At 45.0% G+C, this 27563-nt stretch overlaps 1 protein-coding gene across 1 annotated transcript in view; it reads right to left on the reverse strand.

Annotated features, from left to right (window-relative positions):
* The window catches only part of LOC144148808 (nose resistant to fluoxetine protein 6-like), a 39493-nt gene extending 11930 nt beyond the window's left edge, over positions 1 to 27563 (reverse strand). Inside the window, exons 1-10 of the mRNA XM_077680328.1 lie at positions 26619 to 27563; positions 19101 to 19312; positions 16159 to 16270; positions 11280 to 11364; positions 9012 to 9100; positions 8682 to 8861; positions 6954 to 7047; positions 4246 to 4332; positions 2572 to 2737; positions 1325 to 1407 (exon numbers count right to left, since the gene is read on the reverse strand). Coding sequence (XP_077536454.1) covers positions 1325 to 1407; positions 2572 to 2737; positions 4246 to 4332; positions 6954 to 7047; positions 8682 to 8861; positions 9012 to 9100; positions 11280 to 11364; positions 16159 to 16270; positions 19101 to 19312; positions 26619 to 26985 — 1475 coding nt within the window. The 5' untranslated portion in view covers positions 26986 to 27563. The remainder of the gene's footprint in view (positions 1 to 1324; positions 1408 to 2571; positions 2738 to 4245; positions 4333 to 6953; positions 7048 to 8681; positions 8862 to 9011; positions 9101 to 11279; positions 11365 to 16158; positions 16271 to 19100; positions 19313 to 26618) is intronic.

Here is a 27563-nt window from a genome sequence, read left to right on the forward strand (position 1 = left end):
CTTCCTAGCTTGAGGTGCGGGACGGGGTCGTGCTCTTGGTCCTCCAAACAAACAATGGCCTCAATGCATGTGCATGCGCAAGTAGACTGACGCCTAGCGTATTTCTGCGAGTGGTTTGTTATAATGTATTCAGTTCTAAAACACCCAAGCTTCAAACCCTGTTCATTACTCCACTCCTACCAAGCGCAGGCACTGTGATTTTGTAGCATCAGCATATATGTCACATATATGGCAGGCGCGGCTTTGGAAATAAACAACTACGTCGCGTTCGTGCAAGGAGGTAAACCGAGCAAATTTTGGAGCTATGCCCATGCAATCTTTATATAAATAAGTGATGAGATCATGGAGGCTCTAGCCCCGACGGAGCTCATTAAAATAAATAGCGGTCTTTGAGTGTAAAATAAGTAAGAAAAACAAGACCACCAGAAGTAAAAAAATTACAGGGGGTCACTTCAAGCTGACAGAAAGCACAGCTACAGCTGTAGACGTATCGCTGTGATGTAGTGGTAATTCTCCAAGGACATTATTTTAAGGACAAGGACACTCCAAGGACACTCTTTAAAGCGAGTAAAACAAACCCACAAAATTACGCGTGGGTATGGGCCTGAGAAACGGACCAACAGCGTGTACTTTGCTTGTTTCTGCTTTCAGGTGCAGCAAACTCTACCATCCGCAGTGTTTTTTTTTTTTTCCGTCCTGGACATTGAAAGACACTAAAGATCGTGAATACAAAACTTGTTATCAGCGAAGACTCGTGGTCGAGTGTTCATATTCCGCCTCAGAAGCAAAGGGACCTAAAAAAATACGCAGCAACTTCCGAAATGGGAAAAGCATCTAGTTTTTTATATTTGTGCTCGGCCCCGCATTAGCAGCGATGAAACGCGGTGACGCACAGAAGGCGACAGGTACACGTCGAGAAACAGTACCCCACATAATAAACGATTCAAAGCTGCCACTGCGAAAAGCAGCACAGTTTTTCCGTTTTTTGTCATAGAAGTCATAATTTGCGAGTGAGTGCGTGCTCAATTGACAAGGAAACCTTGCAAGACCTAAGCGACAGAACTTAGGGTGTAACAAAAGTTTTTTTCAGAATTATTCCTGTTTTATTTTGTACCATATTAAAATTTTCACGCACGGAAACAAATTTGCCTGAAACAGTACATTTTTATGAAGTCTTATGCCGAAAATAAACTTCTGTACCATTGTAATTTTACATTTTATTACAACAACCTAAATAACAGTACATTTTTGTTCTACCGAACATAATCGATAGCTGGCTGACAGACATTGCCCTTCTAAGAAAAGTTTTTGGAGGACTACTTACGTTTTGAAGGTTTGTATAACTATGAGGGAAACGAGGAACAACTGAAAATCCGACGAGAGATACCAAAGATGAGGCAAAGTGGCCTGCAAAGTACATGTAGCACAATTGAGCAAATACTAATGGGAACATGAAAAGCGTGGGTTTAAATTCAGAAAGGATACACCAAGGTGAATGAAAAATGAAACATGCTGAGATTTTTAAGCAGCGCAACCGTGACTGTCGATGCGTGAAAATTCGTAGCAACAATGAAAACAACTGGAAGATTCGAAGGGGAACTTTACCGCGCAGCAGTACTTCCAATTACTTTCTATCCTAATGTTATGAATAGCCAGGTTACGGCACTAGAAGTGGTCCTTAAAAGTACAGACGCGTCCAGTTTAAACCCTTTGCTGCCCAATTTTTGAACCGTACGTCCGTACAAGAGCATAAGGCGCCGGTTAAAGGCTATCACTGTGAGAGAGATGGGCCACGACGGAGAAGGCCGCTTTCTGTGAAGAGGGCTCGAAATAGCTAGAGGCATCAAGTCGGAAGAAAAGTCGGGCATATGCTTTCGATACATGAAAAAAAAAAAATTGCTTTAAGAAAATAAGAATTGGAAGTTATAGTAACATGGGTGTCGTTTAAGTATCCAGAGTACTGCAGGTCCTTTAGAAAAAGTCTGATTCAAGAGACGATCGACCCCCAGTGACTTCACAAAGGGGGGAAGAAAACAGTTCGTCGCAAAAGTATCGCCGTTTACAAATGAAAAAAAAAAATGTTCTGTAGTACATTTTTTACTTTTCGCAAATACTCTCACCTTCGTCTCTTGTTATAAAAAACAAATGTGGCTATTCAATTCCGGTCTACCGCGTCACTTCATGTCGCGCTTTTAGTAGAAGCGTCTTTTTGCTTGCAATATTGTACTCATTTGGGTAGTAGCAAACTCATTTACTTCACGCGTGATTAACGAACGCATGAGTCACACTACATGCTTGTACCCACGGAAACGTACAGGTGTGTAGTGCTCCATATACGTTGGCCCCGAAGGATTATACATTTTACATTATACATTTTGAAGACAAAAATAGTATGTGTACAACGAGCTCAACATGAGGGAACATTTTTTTGTTGCAGACTCATTCAGGTTGAGCCCACGTTCACCACACTGTCCTAACAAAAGTAAACACCTGATAACTAGAAGACAACTATGAAGAGTGTCATTAGAAAGCAAAGAGCAGGAAACACTTGTCCGGTCGGAGGTAACTTACGATGAAAGCATCTTCTCTCCAATTGCGAATAAGCAAAAGCAGATCCCACCAGTGATCTTGGATTTCTTTGTAAAATCGGCTGTAGTAGTCCTTTGAATTAGGACCAGACGCTACAAGCGGTAATAAGTACATGCACATAATCATAAAAAACGTCGGAACCGTGACCCTGAAAAAAAAAAAAAAGACAAGTCGCTGATGACTACCAATAGTGCTTTACAGTGGGCAAACACAAATGATCAAAAACCCTCCTACATCGACAAGCACTGCAAAAAAGTGCATGCATTGAACAACCGCTTTCGCGACCTTATTTTCAGTCACATAAGCGTAGGTGTTCTCTGCCACTCTAAAGCTATTAGTAGGCTAACAAATAGAGTTTAGACTTGGGGGGGGGGGGGGTGGAAGCAGAGTAACTATTTTAGCCTTTTAAAATGTATTGGCATGAGAGTCAAATTTATGCTTCCGCGGATTGCGCCTACATGTTTGGTTCGCCTGGCGGAAGGAGATAAGAGAAGGTTGTGAAGATCACCTTGACAGAGCGCTGTGAAGGCAGTGGAATAGGGAGAGGTTGCGCACTCGCAGTGAGATAATTTACTACCGCTGTCCCTCCATTTGTGGGAGAGGCGGGAGGGTGGGTTGTTATCGGTGACTGCGCTCTGCGCGAAAAGCATCGGTTGCGTGGGCACGTTCCCTCAAATAAAGTGGCAGAGTTCACCCAGCTGGCGCTCTGTTTCTTCCAACATTTTATAGCGCACCGTCTAAAGCATGCTGTGCATGCATGGGTGTATTAACGTTGCTAGGGTAAACGTGGAGGTATAGAGACGTTTTTTTAACGAATTCCGCCGATGAAACCGAAAGGACGTCCGGATTAATATTTCCGGCTCTTTCCTGAAAGCCAGAGTGGGTATGCCATTCCTCAAGGCACCCCAATGACCAATACCAATACAATGAGCCAAGTAGACAAATGACGGGCCCAGCATGCCACTTTTATAGAAGAAAAATTCCCCCGCATTTCCCCGAGGGGGAGAATGTGAAAGTGCGAATGCACGGTTGTCGGCCCGCTTGCGGCGCTTGCGCTCGGCCCCCGCAGCCCAACGCCTCGCCGCCTTCTCTTCCATCTCTTCCATCGGGTTTGTAGTATCACGTGTACACCACGCAGTTATCAAGCCGCTATAACGCCGCTGAGTCGCCAACGCACGCCGCTGACGACGTAGTTTGAATGCGTTAAAGATATAAGGCGCGTCTAACACTGATATCACCGTCGCGTCCGTGGCTTGGTCGGTAGCGCGTCGCGCTGCGGCCCGCAAAGTCCTCGGATCGAAACCTGGCGCCGGATGCTGTTTTTTCTTTAAAGAGCACTGCGGACGCCGCCGCCGCCGCCGCCGACGCCGGCGGTGGATGGTTTGGGGTCGCTTATAAAGAGCATTCGCTCTTAAAAACTGCGGTAAGCGCCTTGACACAACCCTATGCAATCGAGACGTTACTCATTTCGGGATTTCACCGTGCTAATGAAGGTTTCATTCAAATCCTGTGTACGGCCATGTCGTTCGTTGGGTTTGGTGCCCTGTACGCAGGATTTGTCATCAAATGCAAATGGGCAAAACAGACCCGGGAGATTTACAGCGCTGGGTATTTTATATAATTATTGGTCTAAAAATGTACGCCAGTACGTCTTACCTTATAAATCGTCTTATGATTGCCATAACCCCTACAAATAGTCGGTTGCCATTCTCCTTGTATAATTTGAAGTAAATGAAGAAACCGCTGGAAATAAAAAAGACAACTCATTCAGCACGTCTTTAACTAAGTCAGTAAATAAGCAAATATTTTCTGAAAGACTAATGTTGCATTTCGCGTATGAAATGTATTTAATTAGAACTAAGCAACACCTTTACGGCTGCCTCCTTGTTTACATCATAAATCTGTACCACGAACAACTTCATTTCAAAAGGTAGTTTGAAAGATACAATCACAGTTCTCAAAATTCTGACGTTATAAACTTTTGAATTAACTTCCTAAAAACACGCTCTCGCAAGTAAACGAAGATTTATGCGCAGGTGCAGAACGCAGGTGCTCCCTAAATCTGAATGCGAGGACATTCGGACAGGAACAACTGACTATCCATTTGAGAACAATTGAAATTTCTTTGAATTATCGTTTTTTCGTTTTCTTTCCTCACCTGTACATAAATATATCCAAATTACACTGAAAACGCGACTTTTTTAACTGACCGTTAACACTGTACGCCCGGGCTGTATTGTTTAGCTGTATTGTACAGCTGTACAGTGTGCTTCACGTAACGTGGCGGGAAGTTTAAAATTATGGATGTCTAAATTTCCAGCGGCAAAGTAACAATCGTACATGGTAGCGTACTCTCACGTTATATTACATTAGGATTAATTAATCAATTAATTGAAAAAAAATTCTTAAACTGTAAACTGATGAACCCAGCCGTAGACGACAATTTTAAATTTCGAAGTTGCAAAGCTCCAAAAGGAACATGTAGTGAGGCAGTTAACGTTAACATTTTATCAGTGCAGTACAGTTGTAAACCTTGTCAAGAAAACGGTTCAAATTTCTACGGCTGGCTAGTAGCGCACATCATTCAACCCTCGCGCAGCTCGCTGCGATCTCGCAGTGGACATCACTGGGTAAGTCGTACTCGCGCAGAGGAGCGGGGGCATGCGGCCGCAGATTGGTCCTGCGGTGTAACCTTAACGTGTAAGCATGCCAAGTTTACTTCCTCCGGAAGTCTGTCCGCTATGTGAAATGATGCGCTCTATAGCTATGCAAGGGTCCATATGGGACAGTAAATGAAAGACTTAGAGCAGTCATATTTTGATCTAAGACTGCTTTTATTCTCCACAAAAATTATCTTCCGAGCAATGTCATTGGGTATAGTTGTGAAGCCGACTTTAAGGGTTCGCATTATTGATATATGGGGTCTGGTGGAGGTACCTAACCAAGGACCCTAGGGCTTCTATATTTTGATCAGACTACTTGTAATGCCCATATAAAATGCCTTCGCAGCGACACAGCCCTGTATAACAGTGAATACGACTTCGTTTTTGTAATCGTTGCTTTCTCACATAATGTTTTTCTTTGTATTGCAGTGCAGTCTCGCGACCGCCGCCAGATCAACAACAACAACAAATCAGGACACGCGGAATACGTCGAGACGTGTGTGCCGAGGTGAGCGGTTCGAAAGAATGCTTACTCACTATCTGACAACTCTCACTTGGTAGTTTCTGCACTGTTAGTTAATGTTTAATTCGATTGCCATAGCTCCTCTCCTGTTCATGAATTCCCGCAGAAGCTTTATTGTTCGGCATATTTTTGGGTGTTCTACAATTCGAAAATAGAACATTTCAGCCAGGCCCACAGGCTAAGAAGTCAATTGCTGTATTTGAACTGATTCGTTAACTCATCAGATAGTGAAAACAGCAGAGATAGTGACCCTACCCGGAATGATGGTTCGTTACTTTGTTGCTGGAAAATTCAGTATTTCTATATTGCCGTTTTTTTTTTCAAGTTACGTGGAACTCCTTCTATAAAGACAGGAAGGACCTGCTATTTTACTTTGCTCAGTGCATATTCCGGTTTATTTCGTAGTGGTTCCAAACACCGACAACATTTTTGCGGCTCCTTGCCATCAAACAAAATGAACAGCAACAGTGACATACTTAAACGTCACTAAGTTCACCTGGATCTACTGCAACAAATTCTACTTTTCTTTCTTTCTTTTTATGTAGTAATAGCGTCTATGTAGTAAATATGTTGGTTATTTATTGCATGCTGTGCAAAATCGGTGTTTTCTTGTTTGATGGCCATTGCCGCGATAAATCCGAGGAGCCCCTATTCTAAGCGCCATAACAAGAAAGTTGCCCAGAAACTCGAATTTTTTTGATTCTCAAGATACTCTAGCCGGAAGGAAACAAAAGCTAATCTAAGCTCAATGATTGCCAACACGACTCTCCCTGTGGGCTTATTAAGAGTGGTGATACATAAGATTGGATCGCAAAAGCAGTTCGCGTGTTGCGTGGGTGCTCTGACGGGGGCATATATATGTAGAAATAACCAACTACTTTTCTTAGGTGTTTAAGCATTTAATAATGGTTATCAGAGTGCCGTGTCTACGACATGCTACAGCTGGATTAGGTTAGTCCTGATGGGGTTCGAACTTATAATTTTATGAAGTGTATCGACATAGCAAGAACAATTGTTATGCTGCATCTAGCTCATTCCAGTTCCAAAAAAAATGGTCAGTCAGTTAATCAGTTGTTTTGAGAGAAGAAATGGCATTGTACCACCGCCTTTTGTTAAAACAAAATGTTGGTAAACGTAGCCACAAGCTAAAAGGGCAAGTAGCTGTATTCCACGCTTACCTGAGGAAGAAGAATGTGTCCACGGCCTGGTATCCAAATGTGACTATCAAAGTGTGCCAATGCTCGAAATAATGGAGAGCATTAACTAGTCTCGCTGAAATCAAACAAAAAAGTTTGTTGCAGCGAGAACATTGCTTTCAGTTTTCAATACGCTGGCCGTCTGGAAACTCAATGAGGGCGCGAACTATGTATGGATATGCTTCTTAGCCTAGTTTCGGTGCCGATTCTGTGTTGGACCTTTCAGCCGGGCTGCACATATTTGCCTTTGGATTAGGCTGCAGGTTCGGCGTGAAATTTATTATGGTCTACGCACTAACAAAGTTCAACCTAGTTCAGCATATCAAGGGTTGAGGAGGTTATCATCGGAATTCTTTAATGATAACTAAAAGTAAATGTTCAAACCTTGTGAGCAAGTTGAACCCTGATGAATGAGTTGTATGTTTCAGTAGACACCCCAAGAATGGCTGCGGCTTAGCTCAAGTAACTCTGGATATGCAAAGCCAAAGCTTGGCTTAGGCTGGTTAAGTCTTGGTTTTACGTGGTTAACCTTTGATTCCTCAATAAGTATTATACTATTCCTCCGAAGCCTGCCTTTGTCTAAGGCTGTGATCCCGCTTGCGGGGTTTTTCCGAAGCGAATGGCTCGCCGGGCGATATCCGCGGGGTGGTCACACGCCGCTACGGCTCAAAGCCTCCAGTTACCGCGCAACGCTCGGAGAAGACGGCCCGGCCTCGCTCTCATTTATGGTAAAGCTCGCATGCACGCTGCGAGTCACGTGGTCACGCGCGAACCAGCTGCGGAGAGCGCCTACGCCAAGCCAGCAGCGGCGGAGGCAGCGGCGAACGAGGCCCTCTGCGGAGCTCCGCCCGGCGAGTCATGTGATGCGCAGCTGCGGTTAAATGAAGGTCAAATCCATCACGACGGTGAAACTGCTCGACGACATTAGTAAAGCTTAGCTTTAAAACAAGCTGTGACTGAAAGCAACGGTTATTCCGACACTGAACTCGATAATCCCCGCATGCCATCTTGCTTGCTACGTCTTCGCCTGGCCTGTCAGCGCCGCATGTATCCCTGTAGTGCTCGCGCTAGCTTAGTAAGAATCCCCATAAAAGCAAAGGAAGATTGCAGCACGAGAGATCCCTGAGGGGCCTTCAGGAGCTGTTGACTGAATATAAATTCAAATTCAGCCGCAAGTTTTATTAACGCAACATGCCCCGAATGGCGCGGATCTGTGCGCCTACTTTGGTAGCTCTGATGACAATTACACAGGCCACACCGACTGAAGGACGTGCTGCTGGCTAAGAAAAGTGGCACGAAAAAGCAATAAATCGAAACTGAATCCATTATTACCCCAGCCTAAAGACCATGGACACTTGTCCTTATGTGATTTTGTGATCTAAGCACGCACAGTGTTTTTGCCTAACAACTCTAACGTTACGAAATGACACTGTATACAATGCCACTTTAAAGTAGAAGGGTAATTCAGACATTATGTCTGAAACCATGTCTGAAATATCAGACGTTATTTAACCATCACTATTTTGAACAGTGAAATGGGGACAATAACGTGCAATGTGACCGGGTGAAGACCAAGTGTTCGTGTTCGCTGAACCAGCAGTTGGAGCCCTCGGCGCAACCGTTATCAAACAACCTTAGTACACCTCATGACGTAAAAATTGCGAAAGACGAAAAAAAGGATGAAACAGAGGTACGGGTTTCATTTCTTACACATATTGTCGCCAATGGTTCCGTACGAATGTCCAAGGGCGATCCAAAATATGCTTAGGAAGCGAAGCCCATGTATGAACCGGTAATTGTAAGTGCTTCCGCATTTGTTCCTGTTAGCTTTAAAAAGGAACTTTGTGTTTTCGATTGCTGAGAAGGCAGTCAAATACTTGAACAAGCTTCCTGCAAAAAAAAAAAAAAAAACACAGGATGGAATTATGGTCACGTATATAATCGCGTGAAGAAAAAATCTCGCACTGAGCTTTGCTTCGTGCCAGTACTGGTTGCACTGTTATCAAGTGTAGCCGAGAAAATTTTCTCTGCATTGCTTACCGTCGGTTCTTTCCTTGGGCCACTTAGTCGAGAAAGCATCAACCGCTGAGCTCAGAATAATAGCGGCTGAAATGACTCCCAACACAGCTCTGATAAAGATAAACAAAGCACCTTGGTTACAAAACTCTTGATATTTGGCTTGCGGGTTAAGAATGCAGTGTAGAACGTGAAATAAAGTATAAGTTGGTTATTAATTATTCACAACATTAGTTATATAATTGTGTACTATTGTTTGATTGATTGATTGATTGATTGATTGATTGATTGATTGATTGATTGATTGATTGATTGATTGATTGATTGATTGATTGATTGATTGATTGATTGATTGATACTTTGTTCGTCCTTTCGGTTTTTCACAGTTCAGCGATGGACATGTACTCAAAGACATTGCGTCTGGCAACTGGAACTACCACTATTATACAACGACAAAAATGTGACGCTGTCACGGCTAATCGTAAATCCTGCAGTGGGAATCAACAGAAAGCTGTCGCACATGTTATGAAGTTCTAATTGCAACGACATAAAGTAGCAAACCATTCAATATTCTTCTCGGTAATATTAAATTCAGAGTTAATTTGTGGTGCATTTCAGTTAAGATTCCTAAGCACCATGTTTCTAATTTGGCTCACTAAGTGTTTTCTATGAACTTATATGGTGGTGTGACGAGGGGAAACCGGTCAATTTGTAGCCTGTTACTAGTTTTCATACTACTAGGAAAGGAGGTGCATTTTATGCGCACCTAATACTTTTGCGTGCGCAAGCTTTATTTTAGTTATCAGCCATAGACAACCACAATAAAAACAACTGATGGAAGCGAAAAGCGAAAGCGCCCGTATGTTCGAGATTTCGGCGCCCGTTAACGAACCCCAGATGGCCAAAATTATTTCGGAGCCCCCCCTACGGCGCACCTCATCGGCTCTGTAGCGTCACATGTTAAACCTCAAAATCAAATCAAATCAAACCAACAATAACAAAATTGGGGAAATTTCCCCATTTTTATTGTGAGTGCGAGACGTGTCAGGAGCTGTTCCCTTGTTTACCCATCTTGTTAGGGAGAGGGGCTTCAAACTGCAGATGATTCAACAAATTCAGCATGATAGATGGAGTTTCTCGACCCTCAGAAGATTTCAAAAATATTATGCTGGCTTTCGAGTTCTTTTTTTCGTAGGCAATAGTTCCTCTCTTCCGAAAGTTCGTGTTGTCCAGTCGATATTCGTTATATCTCCCTCATGACACTAATGACTCATTTGATTATTTACCCCGATCAGATCCTGCGATAGAAAGTATTCGTGTAGAAATTGCCGGCACGACAAGACTCCCGCAGAAATATGTTTCTTATACGTGCTCAATAGTTCATTTCCCTGTTGTTCAAACTAGTTCATTCATGCTATCATCCCATCACCTCCGCATAACGTAGCACTCTTTTTTTATCTGCAGTAACGTTTACATTCTCCCACCGTAGCTGCGAAGAATTACAGGTGAAACACTACAAAAGTCGGTTTTTTACGCGCCGAAGCTATATGTGGGCGTCGAGGCACGCTATAGCAGGGACTCTGTATTGATTTTGACCACCCGGAGGTTTTTAACGTGCGACGAAATCTCGGAACACTGGCGTTTTCGTTTTTCGCCTCCATCAGAAAGGCGACCGCCGCGAACGGGATGAAACCGGCGTTTTTGGACGCGTTGGGCGCTTTCTTGGGCGTTGTGCTGCTGCGCCCAAAAACGCGGGTTTGATCCCGGGCGCATTTGAGGCGCATGTGAACGCTAAGGCGCGTTTGAACGCCTTAGCCACCGAGTCACGGTGGCTGGTTCAGTGAAACATTTTGCCAGGACACTATTCCCTGAATATTTGTCCCGTTACTTGTTTCTCAAGAACTGGCGAATTTAATTTTCCAGCAACAATTTCCAGGTAACTATTGTCATAAACCTATGGACTTTCACAACACGTTCCTTTTACACTAGTTATCTCAGCTTGCTTTCAGAAGTCATCGTAGCGGTGAATACTGATTTCGGGTCGATTCACGAACGAGTAACCAAAATAAAGATAACGCTATATAGGCGTCATCTTTATTCAGGGTGCCCCATGTGCCTTCAATAATAATAAAAAAAACTTCAATATTGTTAAAGTTAATTTCTCACTCCGACTGCATCTGTTGCCAGCTTTATTAAGATCTAATTGACTTTAGAGCCACATGAACAGATTACTTATATTGCAGTAGCTGGTCAGCATGGGATAGTAAAAAATCATTCAATCTGCTTACTTACACAATCCAGACTTGCGTGTTGCTCATGGGTACTTCCCGGCTGGTCACACAATTTTTGACAGTCACTTTGGCTACTCCTCCCACAACTGAAACAATGGGCGAAACATTGTTGCCTACTGCTACTCATACTAGTGATCTTATACCTGCTGAAAAAGAAACTTTAAATATCCCAGGCCTCGACCAAAAGCAGAGTTCTTGTCTTGGGAGCGCATTGTTTCAAGATGGCGCTGTAAGTTAGGATCTTTCACATCTGGATCCCGGAAGCGTGTTTCCAAACGCTTCGCTGTACAGAGCACCCACGTGACATGTGTGATGTCACTGCGCGCGCTATTCTTTTGAGCGCCTGCTAAACCAAACCCGCCGTTCTGGCTCTGTAGCCTTGATGTAGAGCACTGAGTATTGGCGCTGACGCCTTGGGTTCGAGCCCCAGCACAACTATCTCTTTTTTTTTTTTATTGCCTATTTTATTTCTACATTTCATTTTTTTTCTAAACTGCAATCTACGTGTCGTTTTTGTTAATAATGGTGATTTGGTATGTTTTAGGTCGCTTTAGGCTTGGGGCGCAGCCAATAACCACGTTGAATTACCGTTCTCCATCGCGCGAACAGACATGTCACGTGGGTGCTCTGTGCAGCGAAGCGTTTGGAAATACGCATCCCGGAAGCATTGCAGGGCTATTACAAAGGGTTCTGGTCAGTTTCTGCATCTGAGCATACGTCTGCGTCCCGGTGCACGTGATACGAGCTTTATCCCTGCAGAAATGCGTAGTCACATGTGATCTGCTCACTTCGTTGCAAATGTCGTCGAAAGGCCACAGTCTTCTGTCGCCCCTGCCACGTAAATTCCTCTCTTCTCTTTCCCGCCCATCTTTCACGCTCTTCTCCTCCCGTATCGCTCCTCCACGATAAACACCGTGGAAGTATGCTCAAGTTAATTAAATTTCGCCGAAAAGCGGGGGGGGGGGGGGGGGGGTTGGCCGAAAGCGCTTTTTATAATTTGAGGTCAAAACATTCTTTTCTCAAGGCGTATTTTTATTTGCTATCGCAAATATACACCACCCATGTATTTTCACAAAAATAACAATGCGAATGTTTCTTCTGTAGTGATGTCTTGCCTCAAATATGCCTGTTTTCTTTTAGGGGCGAAGCCCCTTAGGGGCTCGGGCTTTCGGCGTCTCATGCCGTTGTCATTTCATGTCGTCGTACTATCATGTCGTGACGGTACTGTAACACCGGGACACTCGTTTTCTCACGCATTGCTCTAAAACGTAACGCGCACTAAAAAAACACACCGTCACACTCGTTTCCCAACGCCACGCGCTAGAACCATTCGTGGTTCAAAGACACGTGACTTATTGCAAAGCTGTATACCTCTACCCACAAAACGGTATCATCTCCGTGGGCAAAAACGCCAAGGTGTCAAGAATACACTTATACACTGCATGATTCGCCTCTATCCAGGTTTCCCAGTATGGTTTCATCTCCGTGGGCAAAAACGCCAAGGCGCCAAGAATACACTTACACACTACATGCTTCGCCCCTCCCCAGGTTCCACTTTAGTGAAGACGGCCTAGGATTGTTTTCCTAAAAATTTGACAAGTATGAACAATGTCACAAGATTTAGTTGGTTAGGAATGCTTTGCATATACAAAGGTCTCATTCAAGGATTGTTTTAACTTTTGGCCGGGTGGCTGAATCGGGGGACGGACGCACAGACAGACAGACCGACAGACAGACAGACAGACAGACAGACAGACAGACAGACAGACAGACAGACAGACAGACACCGCAATATTTTGTGTTTAGGTAGCCCAAGAAAGATCTCAAAAAAGCTGAAGAAGGCATCCAAATGTTCATAATAAAATCAATACGTGGTAGGTTTTTATGAAAGCTTCAAGCTTTAAATTTAGTAGGAAGACCACAGCCAATTAGTGCTCGAAAAGAGTACCCCCTAATTTTCACTTTAAGCATAAAATAAAAACTATTTCAGGGAATCGCCGCTGAACACGTGAGGTGCTATTCCACACATTCGCCCTTCAAGACGGGAGATGAACTCTACCGAAAGCGTGAATTTACACACAATAGATCCTGACGCGTACAAAGAAGCCATGACTCCTCGTGGTCAATTTTTTGGACTTCTCGAGCTAATAAAAGCTCGACCTGCTGTAATAAAATTTGTTTTTGCTTAATTCACTTTCCTAGATAATCACACGGGGGACGACGTGCCATAAGACTGTTCCCTTTACGGATTATAACACCGACATATTTTTGCGTAAAAACAGTGTCAAAACTTTCGTTTGGTCTGTATTCAGGCCAGCCATGTTCTCGTTCGTCAATGTTGGCTTTCCATGGACCTGCAGATAGTTGCAGTGTAGTAGTGTGCGGGTAATTTAACAAAACTTGTTGGGGGGCTTGTTGGTTCATTATTCTTAAAAAATGTTTAGCGAAAAAAACCAAAGACGATACACAAGAAACGCGACAGGACAAGCGCTAACTTTCAACTAAATTTTATTCACCGCCGGAGCTGGTAAATATAGAAACAACTGGAGCAAGCACAGCATGCGCCACAGTAGGGTATCACAAGTACGCAAATGTGTCAATCACCGACGAAAAAAGATTTCTCTAATTTAAAAAGGACCACCGACGTATCACTGATACAATTATCGCCTTTTTTTCTTGATATAAAAAGGTGCCCTGAGTTTGCGTGCTGTCGCATCTCTGCTCCTACCCAGAATCATAATTTCCCCCAGAAGTGGCTCACACTTGCAGCAACGCCGCCTGTATAAACATTGCCTAGCGCGTCGCCCGCTTTCCAATGGGAACGGTAGGGACGCTTAGCTCAGGCACTCATCCGCAATGTGGCGCGCGCCGGCGGACGTCCCGCCGTACGTCACTGCTTGCGAGTCGCGAACGCTGGACCCACTGCTACGACGTGTGTCTGTCAGCTCGCTTGTTGGGTTTCAAGAGTCGTTTCGCTCACATCTCAGCCGCGACGGTGCACTAGTTCTGGGGCGCACTGCGGATCTCGTTCAATGTGTCGCTCGCTTCATACTTGCTGCATTTTTCCAAAGATGAGTGACGGAGGACGAATTGGACTAGTGTAAGAACATATTAATTGTCGGGTGACAAATAATAAGCAGAAAATCGTTATTTTCGGATGGTACAGCCATTATTGCACTCATATTTTTCTCTCTGGTGCACTTACTGAAGAAAAAAAATGCCTGCATTTTTTGTTGAAGCGCTAACTTCTACCATTACTTTCCAAATAATATTCCGTGCTTGTAAGTTTCAGGACATTATAGAAAACAAAAGGATAAGCAGTTGAAGGTCCAGCCACGCTGTCCGGACGCTTCTACAGTACAGTCCTCAATTTTAAAACGGCGTACCGATGCGGAGTGGAACAGCGTGGACAAAACAGTTGCGGAGGGGACCCCACTCAGAAAATTTCGAGGCCAGTGATCCAAGTAGGTAAGCGCGCAAAGCCGGCATCAGCCAGCGGCAGCACAAGAGGTTTTGCGTCTGCCTTCGCAAAGGCTGTTTTATCAGCGATAGACCAAGATAAACAGGCATGGTGAAAAGCATAAAGGCGTGGGAGCACCACCTGGGTAACGCTAGACAAAATGTCAACTATTTTGCAGTTTCTGAGAAGCGGCGCTGGTTGGCGGACATGAAAGCACGCAGAAGGCTACGGAGCGGGAAAGGGTAGGAGAGAGCAGCAGGAGAGTGGCTGTTCGGCCATTTATTGCTCACGCGTTAGGCAATGTTTATACAGGTGGGGTTGCTTGCAGGAATGGCAATGCGCGGGCAAATGCGCACTTCCTTTGTTTTTTACCGACAATTCATGTTCCCGTGCTCGGTCGTTGATATATCGACCGGTCTGGTAAACATAGACTTTTCCGCATTTAAGTAGAATCTGATACACGGTGCCTATAGCGCAGTCCACAAAGTGTCTAGCATGCTTCTTGTCACATCCTTGCTTTTTGCACCCATTGGAAGAGGTGCGCGCGCAAGGTCGGGGCAGCTTACGCGGCGCCAAGAACAGTATCGAAATCCCATGCCTGTTGACCACCTTTTTGAGGGGATGGGAGACTTTATGGATATACGGCACCCCTTCGGGTTTTGCCGTACATTGCGCTGGTTGTGTGCGCTTGGAAGTTTTCAGATCCGCCGGCGGACGCTGGGAAATCATAGTATACTTTTTACCTTTCAGGTTTTGGCGCTCAATTCGGGAGACAACACTGAAAGAACTGACATCCGGCTTTGTAAACATAATCTCCCGCAGGAACTAAGTGCATAAACCCACAATATTCGCCCAAGTATACCAACCTTGATCCCAATATACGCTAGCATGGGCATAAGTATAGAGGGGGTAAGGCAGGTGCCCCGCCGGTGGATCTAACATGGATGCTGTGAAGAATCTCAGTTGCATAGTAAAGATTGAGGGAAAGGTTAACTGTTTGACTTTTTTTCTCTTTTTTGCTTTCCTGTATTAATTGCCAGAGGGTGCTAGATTAGATACACCTTCGTGATTTTGTGAGTTCATTTCAGAATTAAAAAATTCTGATATTTTTTCAGTGTTTTGTAACGTGCGATGGTTGACACATTTGGCGATAAGCAGCCAGATTGGGCGACTTTTGTATCGTTTAGTTACAATTCAGTTTTTTTTCTTCTTATATATATATATTTTTTTGCAATGATACTATCAAGATTAAATCTCTTCGCCAATTAAGCATTTTTGCGCGGATACAAAGCACTGCGCTGTTCGCGTTGCAGTACTTTACAAAGGATGTTTACGCATTAAAAGGTACTGCAGGGGTGTTGTTTTCTTTTTCCGGTGCTTATGCTTATTATTTCTTGAGCTTAAAAAGGCAGATACTTACAGATGTCCACGATGCTCTGGAGGTCACGCTCCGTACATTCGCTTATAAAACACACCCCGAGACGAATCCCCGTCAGCCTTTTGTCGTTCAAGTACCCTGCGAAGCTCTTGAGCTGCGCCGAGAAAACAAGCAGGGGGAAAGGCATCACGCCTGAAATCAGACCTCGGCTTGGGTATGCTGAATATCAGCGGTTAGAAATGATTTTTTTTATTCCGGCTTGATTCCTGACAAAGCAAAGCAGTATATTATGCCTTTAGATGCCTTTATGCGGAGTAAGTTAATTCATTCTGACTTTAAAATACTGTCCGTAGTAAATACTTCTCTTGAGTGGCATTTCCTTGCGGGGTAATCTGTCATCGTATAATGTATTACAAGCAGAATGTCTAAAATGTATAATGGATAATGTGTTACAAGCAAAACCGAAGAAACTACCATTCGGCAGCCTTCGTTGCGTTCCATGGCAACGAAATCAATTTGCACAACGGTTCTCGAGCTTTCAAACGGCTCAGAAACCGGTTCAGTAAGTGCTAGCTGATAACAAAGAGTAAAAAAAAAAATGACACTGTGGTGTTTAACGTCCCAAGTGCAAGGATACCCCGCATGGATTGCGCCGATCTCGGGCTTTGGTGCCTTTGAAATAGAGCTGCCGTTCACGTCCCCCACAAGGCAATGCTACATGCATCCTTGTAACAATAACAATAAAACTTGTGCACAAAAAACACGCTTACATAACAGGGCTCCCCCTGCACTACTGATGGGAAGCTTTATCCGGTGAGCGCATATTCTGAGAGCAGCGACCGATGAACGACTCGCATTGCACTGCGGTGTGGGTGCAAACAATTCACACCGCATTCCCACGACATGCACCCGCCAAGCGATACATGAAAGAAGGGGAACGTACACAAGGAAGCGCTTAAGCCCGACTACGTTAGGAAGATGGGTCCAAAACACGACCCATCACGTCTACGGTCAGGCAAGACCCGCGTGCTAGTTTGTGCAAGTATACAGGTAGAGAGACAAAGTCTGACTGCCAGCAAAAGATGCGAGTGAAAAGCATTGGCGAGAGGGTTGCGTCATTATCATGTGACCCGCCATTCTGCGATTGGTTGGGAGCAAGGCGCCTCAACTGCTGCTACTTTGAACGAGCATATGAAGGTGGAGGGGCACCTTCGTATGCTCGCTCTCGTGGGATTAGAACACCTGCGGCCATTTTGAACATATCCAGGTGTGTTGCATATCCACATTGCAACACTCCTGGGGCAGTGAAAAGTGCGAATTTCATTGAAAATTGAGGAACTGGAACTTGGTGGTCTTACGTCAAGTTTATTATTTCGTGAGCAATTGAGGAGACCTGTCGGCAAAATTTTGGCGTCGATCCGCGCAGGTGTGTCAACAGAGTGAGCGACAGAAAAGCACTAAACGATAGAGTGGAGAGAGCGCAGGGAGAGAGCTGCCTTCGATAAAGGAAAAGGCTGCCTTCGCAATGCTGGCGACGTTGCCAATGGTGATGTAAAATCGATACGCGGCTCGGCACCTGCCTCTTGAATGGGTGGCAAAACAGGAAGTAGAAGCAAGGTGCAAGCATCGGGGTGAGCCTCAAGTTCGCCAAGGAGAGGGACAAGACGCTCCAGCACTCTTAAAAGATCCACCAATGAATCTTAAATAACCAGTTACCTCACTTGAACCGATATTACGTGAAGGCAAATTTCCGTTAACAGTTTTAGAGTAGAAGAAAAAAAACTGCGCGTCAAAGAGAAGGTTAGTACAAAGAAGACAGGGCGGGCGCAGGACGGGCGCAGGGGACAGGACAGCGCCCGTCCTTTGTACTAGTCTTGTCCTTGACGCGTAGTTTTTTCTACTCTGAAAATGCAGTACCAACTAGCCCAACAACATGCTGTACTATTCAGTCTAACAACCTTCATTAACAGTGCTGCTCAACCGGCGATTCTATACTGGGCCAAATACTCTAGCAGCGACAGTGCTCTGAGAAATCCGCGTAGCTTGAACTCGCCACAAGGCTCCAGAACGACCACTGACTGCGACTAAGTTTGAAGATTCAGCAAATTCCTAGCGCCAGCGTACTATTTGACTAAAGGATGGGATCTGCGCACATAGCGCAGTGCAAAACGCCATGCACGCCTTGCAGGTTGTCACAGAGCAGATCCTGTACCTCGCTATTCTACGCAAGCATTGATTGGTCATTTTGTGGTGTTGGGGGAAGAAAAACTAGGGAGACTTCTAAGAGTGAGATTTAATATCATATTCACAAATTTGCTTAAAGGGATGATTTGTAAGGGTTGCGAATCCTAGCACGACGCACATTATAGTTGCACGAGCAATTTCGTGAGAACAAATCTGCTTCCCCAAAGTCATCATGCCCAACATAAATGCACGTGGCGGTATTTTAGTTCCGAATTTTAACTTTCAACAAATGGAATGCTATTGATCGGCTGTATAGTGGACCACGCCACTGAGATCCGCAATTGTTCTTTGTTTCAGGGTATCATCATTTTTTTTAATGATTGCTGTCATATTTGTAGCAGCAGTACAGCGGAGAGTCATATTATACGTCCATTTCGAACTGTTGATCAGGGCACGCATTCGTTTAATCTGAAATATATAGCACAAGCAGGCCCACATTTTACCGCTCAAGATACTATCTCTATTGAGTAATGTTTGCACTCGAGATTCCCTTAAGTGCGTTCCATTGATGGCTTGCCCTGTAAGGTTAAAAAGGCGAGATCGCTCCCCCCCCCCCCCCCCCCCCCTCCCGAACACGGAGAACATATGTTTCTACTCAATATGCGAAAACACTAAAATTTCTGCTTCTGAAATTTACCACCGCTATCCTGAAGAACAAATGCACTGAATACTTATCCAGGAATGTATTCTTCTACCACCCAGGACAATTTACTGGGGTTGACAATGGTGTTCAAGCTCACCCGCTTGTGGGAAATTTCAAGCGCTGGCAGCAGTTCTTCGAGGAAGAACCCGTCGCCGCCGGACTGTACGTGCAGGTTGCAGTATTGGGCGCGTACTTTCTCTAAGCCGTCTTCGTTTTGAATGACCGTCTCGATGCACTCGTCGTACGCGCCCATGTCGGCACCGGTAACTTGGAGAAGGCCATTCGGATACTTCGCTGTCGAGTCGATCACTGTGGGAAAGATGGGTTGAGGGAGAGGGAGAAAGAGAAATAATTATTTATTGGAGAGATTAGCTCCATCCTAATAAGGATATGGCCCCTCCAAACTATGGAGTAATTAACAGGCACAATGGCTGCCTGAATGAAACAACGAGGTTAAAAGAATGACATTATAATGAACAATGGCGGAAAGATCACATGCGCACTCAGTAAACCACTTGCTATGTATAGTACATATGTTTTCACGCATAATTGATATGCCAATAACATGTATGCCATATATACCGCATATATATATTTGCACGTTTCCTTACAACAGCGGAATATAGCGCAAAAAACCTATACACATCTATATATAAACAATAAAAAATGCCCATGATGCAATGCAGATACGTGCACCTATATACTGCACAACTAATAACCCCAATGTCTGTTTCCACACTCATCCAAGGGTATGTGCACGCATTTAGTAGTTGTCCTACATCCTAATCGCTTGAAAGAACTCTCTTAGGGCACGGATGGCTTTGTTCCGGCTTCGTGGATTGCCCCACGGACCCAACAATCGAAACAACTTGAAAGAACTGAAAATTTGAAACAACTGAGGACCCACATGACTTTAAAAACTAGGTTGACAGATAAATATCGTTCCTCGTTGCTGTACCAAGTGGACCCGTCCCTTGCATACCCATGTGCGTCTCATCTCGGTCGTCCGGAGGACACGTTATTACATCACCTTCGTCTTGACGTAACCTGCCCCCCCCCCTTCTTCCCCCCCCCCCCCCCCAAGTCCTTTACGTATTCAGATTGCTGATGACACATGCTGCACTTGTGGACGCCAAACTGAAGACGTGCGTCATGTTCTGCTTGAATTCCCTCTACATCCGGCCAACCCGAAAAAATTGAGTGACAAGCTTATTCCGCTATCTCGGACACCCCTTTGGGTGGAGGGAACATTGCTTCGCGGCGTCGAATGGAAAACCATTGTCGGGGACCACTTTTCATTCTTACCAACTGGTGGCTGTTATACTTGCAATAAATAACAATTCCCGAACGGAATTCCAGTTCATTAACCAGAATGGTTTACCCCGAATTGCCAGGTATGTTTCTAGCGTTCGTGTTTAGGGCCTGTCTGTCTTTCCTTTTTATTGCGTAGCATCATTCGCCTACTTATTTTACCCGGTTTCAATGGCCTGGCCGGCTTTATAATCTGCTGTGAAAAGTATGTATAGGTGAACGCGTTCCATAACAGATAGCACTGGTGGTACAATTCATACAGGTCAACATTATTTAGCGGATCAAAATAAAGCTTCGGTGACATAACAGGAAAACGACAAGTACGTAGCCGATAGTACAGGTCTTTGTTTTTAAAATATACATTTGGTAGGTTGGTACAGAAACAAATAAAAATCCCCGCACCTAGTTTACAAAAGTGCCCCTCTGAAGAAAGTGCAATGACTGTACAGAACGAAAAAAAAAAGGCTGTGACGCGCCGTAGGCGACAGCGGTGCTGCTGCGCTACTGACTTGGCCCGCGTGACGGAGAAAGGAGCCGCCGACGCGACCCCGAGGACCCGTTGAGCTGGCGTCCGGCCGACGTGACGCATGCACCAATGCGACTACCGGAGTACGTCGCATTGCGAAACACCGTTACGTGGTGGCGAAAACTTGCCAACACATTTTGTGCTTCCCTGTGTCTTCCACATAATCAAGCTTACGTAATTTTAATACAAAGCATTCGTTGGCGCCTCATTAAAGTTTCAAGGGACGACCTATCTGTTTGTGTGGCCTCCCGTCGCAAGTATGCTTGAGCGCGTAATGATACAGTCGTCTTATCAGCCAGTTGCAACAACTTTGTTGCGGGATAGTCTCGTTAAACTTAAAGTACAGCCGTTTTTTTTTTTTTGTGCTCCCGTAAGTGTCCATGCATTAACAACAGACGGGAATTCCACAACATTTACAACTTCACTGCGAATGAAGTAATTACGACAAGTAAAGGAAACTAAGCTTAGTTATAGGCTCAGCCCAGCTATCAGTTATCATTATAGTTTAGGGCAAAGCTTTTATAAAACGAGGGCTACACCCGTTTTCTGCTGAGCATTCAGGATAAAGTTAGCTTTGCCGCAAGGAGTCTACCGCGAAGAGTTTACCGCAAGGCGGAAATGCGAAGTGTGCAAAGTGGGCTTAGCTCTTTCTCGGAAGCCAGAACGAGTCATTGTTTTTTCGAGCATCAGGACATAGGCTGAAATATATCCAGACCAACTGAATGGAAAAGAGTTGTCAACTAAAACATTAAAAATAATAACTGTAGAACTATTGGTGGACCTCCAAGAAAGCGCGACCGCTTCCCCCCTCTCCCTCACGAACTTGAGGCTCGGCCCTATGCGCACACCTTTCACCGGCTGCAGAAGTCCCCAAAGTGGCGTTTTTCGCACGTACCTTGTATACCGTGGCAACCGTACTTCGCGCTCCACCCGTCATAGAGGTCGCGTTTGCTCATTTCAGCGGCGGCATTGCCTGTCTGTGGCCTCTTTGTTGTCTACTAGTATCGGTATTTTGTCGCCATTATTCCTCATTGTTTCCTCTTTTGCTGTTCTGCTCTGGCTTCAGACTTGATTTTAAAACGCGCCCAACTGTTGATGGAAGTCACGGGACCAGTCGAGTAACCGCGCGACCAAAGCGGCGCTTCGGCAGGGGCAGGTGCCGAGCGTTGCTGCGACTGAAGTCTCCTTGGTAACGTCGCTCTCTCCACTCTATCGTCGCCTGCTTTCTGTTGCTGGCAATGTTACAGACCGATGCGGATCAATGCGAAAATTTTGCCGACATGCCTCATCTTTCGCTCACGCAATACAATTACATTTGCGAATGCGAAATAAATCTTACTTAGGTGACAAACGCCGACTAGAGCCGCTGTTTATAAGCAAATGATTTTCAAATACAAATGTTTTATAGTTATTTTCAAGCGCTTGTATTGTGAAAGATAAACGTTTGGTTTTGTTTTCAGGCAACAACAGCTGGCATGCGAGGTTATCGTTGTTTGGGCATTCTCGATATCTCAGGAATCGGCATACTGCGCTTCTGCCATGTTGTCGGCTGTAGAATGGGTCACACAAGCCTGCCAGCACCGCTAGAATCGCACCGTTCACTAGCCGAAGCATACGCTGTGGCTGAACTTCCTCCGCGTCATTTGGCACGCTGAATTGCGAGGCGCGTCGTCCCCACCTTTGGAGCTTGCCTGGCTCGTACCTGCGTCGTAAGAGGCGTGTTCACACCAGGCCGACAGTCGGCTTATTCGGCGCTGTGCCCGCAATCTGTCGGTGCTTATGTCAACACCAGCCAACAAGAACTCACCAGCGTGGCATTGCGACTCTGCACGCGGTCTGTGAACTCACTCGTGGAGCAATAAAGGTTTCAACGCCAAATAGTGAATGTAGTATAGAAAAAATAGCCTAATAAAAAAAATTAACTCCGAACCTGCTCTCTGCGACGCACTACATCCAGTGCTTTAGACCATTCGGTCCTAACCCCCTCTTTCATTTTAGGTCCACTCATTTTTTTGTAACAGTAACTGTATTTAGAAATATAGATACGGGGCCGCATGGAGTGATTGCAGAGGTTTCAGAGAACAAACATAGCTTTGCGCACATAGAACATACACCCGTTCTGGGACTATGGAAGCCAAGAGTCAGTATGTTTCGCCATGCAGGGAAGTGAAAACCAGGAAAAGCAAAAACGCAGGAACTTTTTTTTTTTTCGCCATGCAGGGAAGTGAAAACCAGTCGAGGGTAATGCCAGCAAAGCAGCCGAGTGCTGGCTAAATTTATGCTAGAAAGATTTCCAAATGGGCGGTGTGTCATTTGTGTACAATTTAAAGAACGGAATAGGAGCAAAAGGATGGGGATAGAGGTTGTGGAGGTCGTTGATGGACAGAAATGGCCTATTGTGCTTTCCCGATTCCAGCCCTCGGGTCAAGTCCCATTTCCTCTGCTGCTTTACCATGAACTCCATGAGAGCTGGCGGGCACCACGGCCAGTGTTACTAAGCTCCAGTTCTGCATCAGCAGTTTCGGCATGAATCAGCACTGGCATGTTTTGCTGCCCACTGCGCCTTCTGCGCAAAATGCCTCCACACCGGCTCGGTGCCTTCAGCACATTCGACAACATCGGCTCTCGCCCTCCATAGCGAGTGGAGACCTATGGCATGGACGCAGTGACAGAGTTGTGGGAATTCCGAGGCCGCATCCAAGAACCTCAAGCTCTGTTGTCGGGACGGATATATGAAGTATATATATCGTAAGGGCTGCTTTTGTTAGTTTCAGCATTCCTAGCATTTTAGTTGAGTGCTACCTGAATATCGCTTGTGCAGTAAGCGTCCCCCTAATCACCACAAATATCTTTCCTTTAGCGACTGCGTTCTTTGGGCAAAACAAGCGATCGCAAATGTGTGGTCGTGCTGCTGACCGCTGTGCTAGTTCAGCCTGCGCAAGAAGTTCCTATATCCTACCTTGGTTTTACGCTGCACAATAAAAGTTTCGGTTGATTTCAATTCCGTATCCCCTATTTTATCTTTGCTGGCTGTTCTGTCGCCTCTAATTAACCTTAGATTTCCTACTAGCATACCAGTCGCACAGGCATATGCAGCATACAGCTCCAGTGAAGCGAAGTCAGCGAAGTGTCGTGTGCGCGCTTGTGCTGAGCTACTTTGACTTCATCGACTTTACGAGCTTCATACAGACTACAAACTAACAAACTAAATTCACATTCTTCAGGGAACAAACCTTGTCTTGGATTAGTTTTAATTGAGCGAACGAATTGCGACGACCCGCCGGCGGCCGGCTGACTGCACTGCGTCGGAGGGTTGGCGAGCCACGCAGTCAATCCAAGCCTGCCTCTCGTAAGCGTCCCACGAAACGTCATAGGAAATCGGCAAGGAGAATGCAGAAAGAAGGACAGCCCTTTCTATTTTTCTACTAAATAGAGTCACGTAAACGCACCCAGATTAGTGGAAACATGGTCTAGAGGCTCCAGACTTTAATTTCCGCATGTAATCGTACAATGTTTACAGATAAAGCACCGACATTGCACCCGTCATGTGTGGGGCAGTAGTAAAAGGCTTCCGATTATATTAGACACGTGCCCATGCTACAATTCTGGCCCAGGCTTGTTTGTAGTGCCTCATCTATTCACACTGAAGTTAAAGACTTCTTTGCTGCACCGCTAGAAAGCACTTGATCTCGTTTTCAAAAAAAAAAAAAAAAAAAACACTTGTGAAGTCTGGCTTGCATGACTTTCAGATCTTACATTTTTCTTTTTCGGACACTGTTCCAACCTGTGACATGAGCGTTTGGAGCATGTACTGAGATACACTTTGTACAATTATTTACTTTTAGAGGTTAACCACTTTCTTGATTTTTAAAAACTTCAATTTTGCGTATTTGCAGGAAAGACTCACTATTCGACAGTTCGAATGCAAGAGATTAAAAATGGTCACTGCAACTTTAACATCTCTTACCAGAAGCGCAAATTTTGTGATGTAAGCCATGTTATGATGTAAAATAAGGCAGATCGGAACTTCTTAAGCCTTAACTTAAATTCTCTAGCCCCCCGCCTCTTTCCGTCGCTTTATCACTATACAATACTCAAACAGTTCTGCTTCGTCCCACTGACTTCTATCCCTAATACTTGCGTGTAATGGAACACACTCTAAAAACAAAGCTTCACTCTAAATAGGACCTACATTGCGACATTGTACAGCGAAAAGTGTCTTGCTTGCACCGGGCAGATCTCCTTTTTGTCTTGAACGCAGGACCTACACATTGACATACTTTGCTCCTATAAATGGCAAGGATTGGGCATTCTGGGGTGCTGTAGTGAAGAAGACCTAAACTCTTTTTGAAAGGTGTGCCATGCGAAGAAATGTTGAAAAGAAATTCGGTGCAAAATGGCGCCCATGCCTAGTCTAACTCCCTTTTTTTATAGGCAGATTACCTATGCTGGAAACTCAACGTTCAGATCAGCGGCTGTAAAATAAACAAAAAGTAGGTTTTCGAGTGATATGGGCGCCCCGATGGAGCTGGCGGGCCGTCACTCTGTCTGAACGTCAAAGCACGGGTTAGTGTTAATGGGGCCTGAGGACAACTTCGTTTAATTCGAAATAACTACCCTTTGTTAAATCTCTGAACTGAATGCGCATCAAGTTTTTTAAATGTGAAAATGATCGACAAAACGTAGTCAGAGTAAAAACGTATATGAAAACAAATAAAATAAGATACTCCGACCAAATGCTTTGCTTGGCGCATTTTGTTTTATTTCTTTTCATATAATATCTTTCTGTACGTCATCCGGCAATTTAGGAAGCCAGTATTTGAAAATGGGCTTTAAAGCGCGAATCTCTTTATAATAGAAACGTCGTTTTGCGCCGGATAGAACGGCAGTAAGCTGAGAACAGCTCAATCTTTCGAATAAGCCAGCGTGATTTGTTGTTTTAATGGATCCGTTTAAAAAGAGAAGAAAATCAGCAATAATATTTTTATAGAGTACGATGTTCTCCAAAACAACACGCAGAACATCTTAAACCGTCAACAAACTATTGCGCTCCAAGCCAGTGATGATGTATTATTTTACGTTCATCAGTACTACAGCCTGTACATAAACTCCGTCAGTAAGGTTGCGCACATTAAAATAGTGCGAATTTCTTCGACACTTCAAAAACGAAATGTACTGTTCTCCGTTTTTCAAACATGAAGCTTCACGTAAAAGCTTCAAGTTTAAATGCGGGAGTCCACTGCATTTCATCCACGCGGATCCCCAGTAGACAAAATCACACCAAAACAAAATTTTTCCTCAGAAAGCTTACGCTGAGTACGTTTTCTGTCGTGGTTTACTTAGGGGCAATTAAAACACAAAAAATCAATGCTCATTTAAGCGAAGAACCGACAGTTTTTATGGGCGAAGCCCCTTAGGGGCTGGGGCTGTTGGCGTCTCCTGTCGTCGTCGTAATCGTCGTCTCATGTAGTCATGGCACTAAAACACCGAGGAAACTCGTTTACTCCTCCCGCTAGAACGTAACGCATACTAAAAAAACACCGGGACACTCGTTTACGCTTCGCGCTAGAGAGCTTCGTGCTTCGAAGACGCGAGAGGTTTACAGCAATGCTGTATACGTCTACCCCCCAACGGTTTCATCGCCGTTGACAAAAACGCCAAGGCGCCAATAATACACTTACACACTGCATGCTTCACCCTTTTCAAGGTTTCACGTTAGTGGAAATGACCCGGGATTTTTGAGTTCACAATCTGCTGTAATGAATGAATTTTACTCACGTCTGACGGCCCAGGGCTCCATGTCTCGCAGAGCTCTCATGAACTGCAGAATTCCGACACTACATTCACCCGATATGTCCGCCTGCAGAATCTTCCGGGCAACGCCACTGGCAGCACTGCCGCCCATGTTGTTGGCGATGAAAGCACGCGCCGTGTCCAAAAACCTGCGCTGCGGTGCTCTTGTAGTCGTCGCATCGATGCTCGGATCGGTCGGCCACGTAGGAGTTGTCGGATGGGGGGCTGATTTCGAGGGTGCTTCCGTGGAGTTAACAGAGAAGGTTTCAGACCCGCACAGGGTTGCTTGGGTAACAAACAAGTAGAGCTCAATATAAACTATAAGCCCAAGCCAGCTACCTCTAATCCCCATTTTGTGGCGTTTATATGCGCTGTGCCTTTCGAAATAAGGGGCGGTAGCCGACAGCGAGCCGGCAGTTATAAGGCTGCTTTTAACGACTTCCTTTACCTGAGCTTTACATTAACCCGTTGTGCGATACTCGAGCAGAGTGTACACCTCCAAGAATCAGCTGCCTATCTTGTACTGCTAAAAGACACGCTGAACACAATTTGCAACTGCGGGGATGCTGTGGACATTCATTAGATCATCGTGACCGAATACAAGCCCGTTGGAAAGTCGTCTACTCCCTCAAAACGGCTCGTAGCCTGAAATTCTTTGAGTCGGAGATTTTAACGCACTTATTTGCACGCGTTCCGCCCTATGCGGGTTCAAGAACACCGCACGAGGTCACCTATCGATAGTTTTTCGCCAGGTGGCACACGACGCGCACCACGAAATTCACAGCATGCCCTATCAAGAGCCTGGCATTCTGGGACTTGCTTGTCGGCGTGTTGGACGTGTTTACGCCACCCGCCACTGATGGGATGAATGATAGCCAGAAAATACCCGGGGAAAATTGCGAACTTTCCACCGCTGCGACTAGTGTGACC

The sequence above is a fragment of the Haemaphysalis longicornis genome, unplaced genomic scaffold, assembly GCF_048455015.1.
Source record: "Haemaphysalis longicornis isolate Haplotype H1 unplaced genomic scaffold, Haemaphysalis longicornis Haplotype H1 scaffold_1, whole genome shotgun sequence".
Taxonomy (NCBI): Eukaryota; Metazoa; Arthropoda; class Arachnida; order Ixodida; family Ixodidae; genus Haemaphysalis; species Haemaphysalis longicornis.